General features: G+C 46.4%; 1 protein-coding gene across 2 annotated transcripts; it reads left to right on the top strand.

Annotated features, from left to right (window-relative positions):
- The first annotated feature begins 842 nt into the window (after positions 1-842).
- LOC126966154 (uncharacterized) lies at positions 843-5968 on the top strand. Of its 2 annotated transcripts, XM_050810105.1 has the most exons (3): positions 843-2429; positions 2527-2747; positions 5706-5968. In XM_050810105.1, the coding sequence occupies exon 1, from the start codon at positions 967-969 to the stop codon at positions 2278-2280; it is 1314 nt and encodes a 437-aa protein (XP_050666062.1). In that variant the 5' UTR covers positions 843-966; the 3' UTR covers positions 2281-2429; positions 2527-2747; positions 5706-5968. The 2 variants fall into 2 exon arrangements, with proteins under 2 accessions (XP_050666062.1, XP_050666061.1); XM_050810104.1 differs by having other exon boundaries at positions 843-2747.
- Positions 5969-6716: the final 748 nt, after the last annotated feature.

Here is a 6716-nt window from a genome sequence, read left to right as displayed (position 1 = left end):
GAGTTCCAGTTAGAAATAAACTTGATTGTTGGCAGTACGATAACATATATATAATATGATATTATGTTTTATATTGAGTCATATAATCACTGTATTCAGAGACACTACCAGCATATGACCTTATAACTTTGTTATGAAAATCACTTATCTTCGGGTGATAACGCGGCTTTTTATAATATCACGCCACTTTAAGAAATCAGGGATCAAATATATTATGTGTCGGTTTTGTATGTTTCCACTTGTAAACTGGAATTATTTCTTGCTTATCTCTATATCCTACATGAGCCACAAGTTGCCTTATTCAAGCTTTTTATATTACAACACATGTTATTGAGTACTGCACAGTTTTCCTTTCAGTAAGATGTACCTACGTCTCTTTAAAATAGGTACGCATGTCATATATTCCTGTAAATTAATCAAGTATTTTCATTCTTTAAATAGACACATGTAAGAAACCAATAGTCGAAAATCCAAAAGCAACGGTACCATAATGGCGCCTATTTCTGCCGTGAAGCAGGAATGTGTAAACATGACTGTGTTTCGGCCTGAAAGACGCCGCAGCTGGTGAAATTACTGGGCAAATGAGACTTAACATCATATGTCTCAAGGTGACGAATGCAAATTGTTGTCCGCTCAGAATTTTTGGTTTCTCAATTCCTATTTATCATATTAGTAGGATTTTAGGGTAAAATTATTTAGCTATATATTATTATGAAGTTTCATTAAACTTTCCCCACACCCCGCCCGCAATCGCCCGACCGCTCGCGCGCCCGTGCCTTTAGAACAGAGACCCGGACTACAACATAATATCGGCATAACTATTCAAATACAAGATCCAAAAAAACCCCTAAACAAAATAATTCCCCGGCGGAGAAATCCACCGGGACCACACAAACCTCTGGAGCGTGTTCAGCAACTGCTGGCACCCAGAAATTACAGACCAAGGAGCCTAATAGGGAACCGTCTATGGGCACAGACGCCGCATCAGCAGTGTCTGCCCAATCAGTCAGCAGACTGGAGGCAGGTTGGACCCTCGTATCTTACAAGGGCCGAAACCAAAACAAACCCCGAATAGGGGAAAGTCACTCGGCACATGACAACACAGATCGCCATCGACCCAACAGGAGGCAAAGGCGCATAGCAGCTCGCCTTCGCAAGGCCAACGCTCAGAAAGCTAGCGCCTCAATGCCCTCCTCTGAACCCGAACCGCAACCCAGCACCTCACGAGGTTCGGATATGCCGGTCAGGCAAGCCCGGTATGATCCTAGGAAGGCCCCAGACAACCGAAGGCCTCCTTCCAACAAAGCAGGTGGAGTAGCCCAACCCTCGACATCCACCAAACGCACTCGCTTGGACGACACCAACTCTCCGAGGGGTGACCACAAGAGGGCCAAATTGCTAAATAGGCCCAAACCGACAACATACGCCAACGCTGCGAAAACCGACCCTGTTGTGGCCATAACATCTACCACTACAGGGCATATTGACGCGAATATGGCACAGCTTATACAAAGCAAGCTTGAAGATAAGCTCATGACAGCCATGATGGCCGCTATGAATGAAGACAGAGAAGGGCCTGCGTTTCTGGGCAAACCCGTCTATGATGGGGGCATCCTAAAACTGTGGTGCTCTAATCTTAAAACATTGGAGTGGCTGAAAATAGCTGTCCCGGAAATCCAACTCCCTAACGGTGACACCCTGGCAGTAAAAAACATCTGGGAAATTCCCAACCGCGTCAGGTGTGGCATTCTACTACCAGGTGAATGGAAGGACACCAAAGCAATCGGCGGGATGCTACGGTTCCAGAACTCTTGGGCCAAAGTAGACAGCTGGTTGTTACACGCCCTTTATCACCACAACGACCACAGCTTCATCGTGGTAAGCATCCCGGAGGACCAAATCCCCACAATCTTGGAGCATGAGCGCCGGCTATCATTCATGCTGGGCTCAGTATATCTGAAGTTCCAGGGGCCAGGAGGTAAATACACCGAGACCCCCCCCTCTAAGGATACAAACGGTGAGGCATCGACAACAACTGGGAATAATATAGACGACAGTGATGCACTGCCGGAACCCATGGACGCTCAAGCAATTGACCCAGCAGACGGCAACTGCGCCACTAGCTCTCCATCGGAGGAAGTGCTCGACAGCCTAAAGGAGCTCGAAGAGCTTCTGGCGACGGGCACCAAAGGCGATGCCGACTGCACCAAGGGCATTGAAGAGCTCTGCATCGGTGATGGCGAGGAGGGTGTGCTATCCAAAGATGGCATCCCCTTCTAAGTGCAGCACCATCCAAATAAACCTCCACCATAGCGAAACCGCAACGGCCCAACTTCGGAAATGGTTGGAGGTTAACCCTACAGCTCTCGCCCTAATCCAGGAGCCGTGGGTTAGGCGGGGCCGGATATGCCATCTCTCCAATATCGGAGGTAAGCTTATACATTACTCAGGACCAGAACACCCTAGAGCCTGTATCTACATTTCTAATAATCTACATGTGCAACCCCTAACAGATTTTTGTTACAGAGACTTATGCGCAATAAAAATACTGGACAGACACATCCTTCCAACTCACCAGAGAGCGATAGTGGTCGCCTCCGTCTATATGCCGGACGGGGAAGACCCACCGCCGGAAGAACTTGTCAAACTGGTGAACTACTGCGAGACAACCAAGAGCGAGCTTATTGTGGCTGCAGACTGCAATGCACATCACCCGCTCTGGGGCATGCAAACAACCAACGAAAGGGGTGAGCAACTCACTGAATACCTTTTTTCTACTAACCTTAATATCTTGAATGTAGGTTCAGAACCCACCTTTGTAAATAGAAGGAGCAAAACAATTATAGACATCACCTTAGCAACAGAGGGAGTGTCTGATTATATATCCAATTGGCATGTGTCGAAAGAAGCATCCTGCTCAGACCACAAATGGATACTTTTTAACATGGAGGTAAACATCACTACACCGCCTCCCAAGAGGAAACCCCGCAGAACGAATCTTACTCAGTACAAGTCGCTGATGGAATCGCGTCTAAAGGACGAAACACTCCCAGCCAGAATAATCGGAGTAGACAACATCGAAAACCAAATAGAAAAAATATACGAATTCATGACTGCCAGTTATCATGCTACATGTCCCCTCACCAGCCCTCAATCAGACAGACCAAGACCCCAGACCTGGTGGGGACCTGAATTAGAAAGGCTCAGGAAAAAAGTGAGGAGACATCTGAACCGCGCAATGAACACAGGCGATCAATACGACTGGGACATCTACAAAGAGTGTAAGTCTGAATACAAGAAACGCATCAGATACAGAAGATCAGAAGGCTGGCGTAAATTTTGCAGCAGCATCCAATGCCATAACCAGGCCAACAGGGCAAGGAAATTAATCTCTAACCAACCCAGGCAAATCCTTGGATCCCTGCTGAAACCTGACGGTACATTTACCAACTCACCAGAGGAAACAGAGCGAGTCCTGACGGAAACTCACTTTCCAGGATGCAAAATAATGCAGCATATCGAGTGGGTAAATGAAAACATAACCGCTGAGGAAGCTGACTGGCAACAAGCACACAAGTTGGTGACAACCGATAAAATAAAGTGGGCTATAAATTCCTTTCACCCCTTTAAGTCAGCAGGACCTGATGGGATCTTTCCCGCCTTGTTGCAATGGGGAGGAGAAGGTCTCCACAACCGGCTGATCAACATTTTCAGGGCGTGTCTAGCGCATAGATACATCCCTAGGATATGGAGGGAAGTTAAAGTGATCTTCATACCTAAACCAGGTAAAAGTGACTATTCAAACGCTAAATCTTACAGACCCATAAGCCTTACCTCTTTTACCCTAAAGACCCTAGAAAGGTTGTGTGAAAGAGAACTGAGGGAGAATTACCTTAAGAACATACCCCTACACCCCAACCAACACGCATACAGTCAGGGTAAAAGCACCGAATCTGCACTCCACGCTGTAGTGAACGTTATAGAGGGCGCACTTTCGGAAAAAACCTTTTGTCTAGGAACTTTCGTGGACATTGAAGGAGCCTTCGATAAGACAAAATTTACAAAAATAAAAGAAGCATTACACCGCCATGGAGTATGTACAACTCTGTCATCATGGATTGAAAACATGCTCAAACACAGAGTGATTTTACTAAATGAAAGTGAGACACAGAAAGCATTTGTAGCTAAAGGCTGCCCCCAAGGAGGAGTTATCTCACCTCTTTTATGGAACTTGGTAGTAAATGATCTAATTACCACTCTAAACGAAAATCACTACTTTACGGTAGGCTACGCAGACGACCTAACTATATTAATAAGCGGAAAGTTTGCCAGTACTATATGTGAAGTAACAAATGCAGCATTGAAAATCGTGGAAAGATGGTGCATAGATAACGACCTATCAGTCAACCCACATAAAACAGAATTGGTAATGTTCACAAACAAAAGAGTCCTGGGTAACTATAAACTGCCAAAACTGTTTAACACCGAACTCCAACTAAACAGCGAAGTGAAATACTTAGGAGTTATACTTGACAGCAAGTTAAACTGGGCGGCCCACTTGGAAACAAAAATAAATACAGCTACCGTAACCTTCTGGCAATGCCGTAGAATGTTGGGAAAGACATGGGGACTTGCCCCGAACATCGTACTATGGCTCTACACAGCTGTGATACGACCTATGATATGTTACGGCGCAGTTGTATGGTGGCCACGCACCAAGCTGATCACTACTTGTAATAAACTGCAACGATTCCAAAGACTAGCGTGTATGGCTATCACAGGATGTATGCGAACTACACCTACCGCGGCTGTAGAAGCTATGCTGAATCTTCCGGCACTACACCTCTATATAAAACAAGAGGCGGCCTGCGCCGCAGTAAGGTTGAAGACATTAAATCTTTGGAAAACCACTCAATCCCCACACCCAGAGGTTCTAAATGAGGTGATTGAAAAGGAGCCTATGCTGTTGGCAGTAAGTGATAGATCTCCAAAGGAATACATATTCGATAAGAGATACAAAATACAGCTGCATGAAGAACTGAAAGAGGACCTCAGTACAAAAAACCTCAGGATTTTCACAGATGGCTCAAAGACAAGGTCGGGCACGGGATACGGAGGGTTCTCGGATGACCTAAATATAAGAATAGCTGCATCACTAGGAGCTCATAACACTGTCTTCCAAGCAGAATGTATGGGTATCATAGAAGCAGTCACTGCTACTTTGACTCGAAAGGTAAAAGACTACTCCATCCGCATCCTTTCAGATAGCAAATCAGTACTACAAGCCCTACAAAGCCACACTATCACCTCTAAGCTAATATACAACTGTCACCAATGTCTGAGGGAGTTATGCGAAAATAACAACCAAGTAACTCTTCAATGGATAAAGGGACACAGTAACTCACGAGGGAATGATGCCGCTGATGAATTGGCCAGGAGAGGCTCAGCGATGACAGCAAAAGGACCAGAACCAACTATCCCTCTCCCGCCTAGCTGGCCTACGAAGGTAATACGCCAACACACCAAGGAATTACATAATAAGTACTGGATGAACGTAAGTGGGTGTAGACAAGCAAAAGAAGCTCTACCACAAATAGACCCCAAGCTCTCTCGCAAGCTAGTAAAACTTCCACGACCTAGGTTACGGAAAATAACTCATGTACTAACGGGTCACGGCCCTTTTAACAAGCATCTGTTCAATATAGGTGTCACCGACAGCCCACTGTGCAGAGCCTGCACGGAGGCGGACGAAACGGCCGCACACGTCATTTTGGAGTGTAGGAGTGTGGCCTCATACCGGGCCAAACACCTGGGGTCACCGAGGACTCTCCCCGAGGTCATGGGTGACATCAGAGGTTTGATACATTACCTTGAGGAACTAGGGTGGCAGGATTAGCCGCCCTCCTCACCACGCAAAATAGGCGCGCTGTAGTCGTCGAGTTGCGGATAATAGCCCGTGATAACCTATAACCTAACTATTCAAATATTTGTCCAAATAATGTAGTATTTGCCCCCTAACGTGGACTTTTGCAATAACTTTTACAGTATAATTCAATCCAGTTAAAACACCGTCCACCACCACCTTGAGACGGCGCAGCCGGCCTTATGTTTCCTTACGGAGACGCAGATATCTCGACCTAGCGATATGTCATATTTAACGTACCCCGGGTACAAAATTGAGCACAATTTTTTACCTCATACCGGGGTATGTGTGTACGTTAGGGAGGATATCGCAGACCACCTACCGCGTTTGGCACTACAAGTCAGCAGATTGGGATAGGATGCGTTCCTTTTTTGCATCCTACTCTTGGGACAGGGTTTGTTTCCCTTCGGATGATCCTAGTGCCTGCGCCGTTGCAGGAGCCGATGTGATACTACAGGGAATGGATACCAAGCTCTGTGGTACCGATCGGTTGCAGATCACAGCCCTCGTTCGATGCGTCAGTTAAAGCAGCAACTGACTGCAAAAAACAGGCATATCGAACTTGAGTTGCGGTGCTTTGCGCTCTTTTCGCCTCCAACTCGACTCTTGACGACAGCGGAAAAACACCGCCTACCATCCGCGGTGTCAGATCTCTATGCCTGAAGTACAGTTCAGACAGAAAACTGTTAGGTGAGCTCTGTTTTCGTTGGACGTCAGGAAGTCGAGCGGGCCGGATGACATTTCTCCAATCGTGCTTGGAACGTGTGCCCCTGAGTTGACGCCGGTGCTAAAT

The sequence above is a fragment of the Leptidea sinapis genome, chromosome 9 (assembly GCF_905404315.1).
Source record: "Leptidea sinapis chromosome 9, ilLepSina1.1, whole genome shotgun sequence".
NCBI lineage: Eukaryota > Metazoa > Arthropoda > Insecta > Lepidoptera > Pieridae > Leptidea > Leptidea sinapis.
The sequence above is the reverse complement of the archived record's forward strand: the minus strand, read 5'-3'. Positions and strand labels throughout refer to the sequence as shown.

Coding starts and splice junctions, on each gene's coding strand:
- LOC126966154 (XM_050810105.1), top strand. CDS start 967: ATGGGCACAGACGCCGCATCAGCAGTGTCTGCCCAATCAGTCAGCAGA.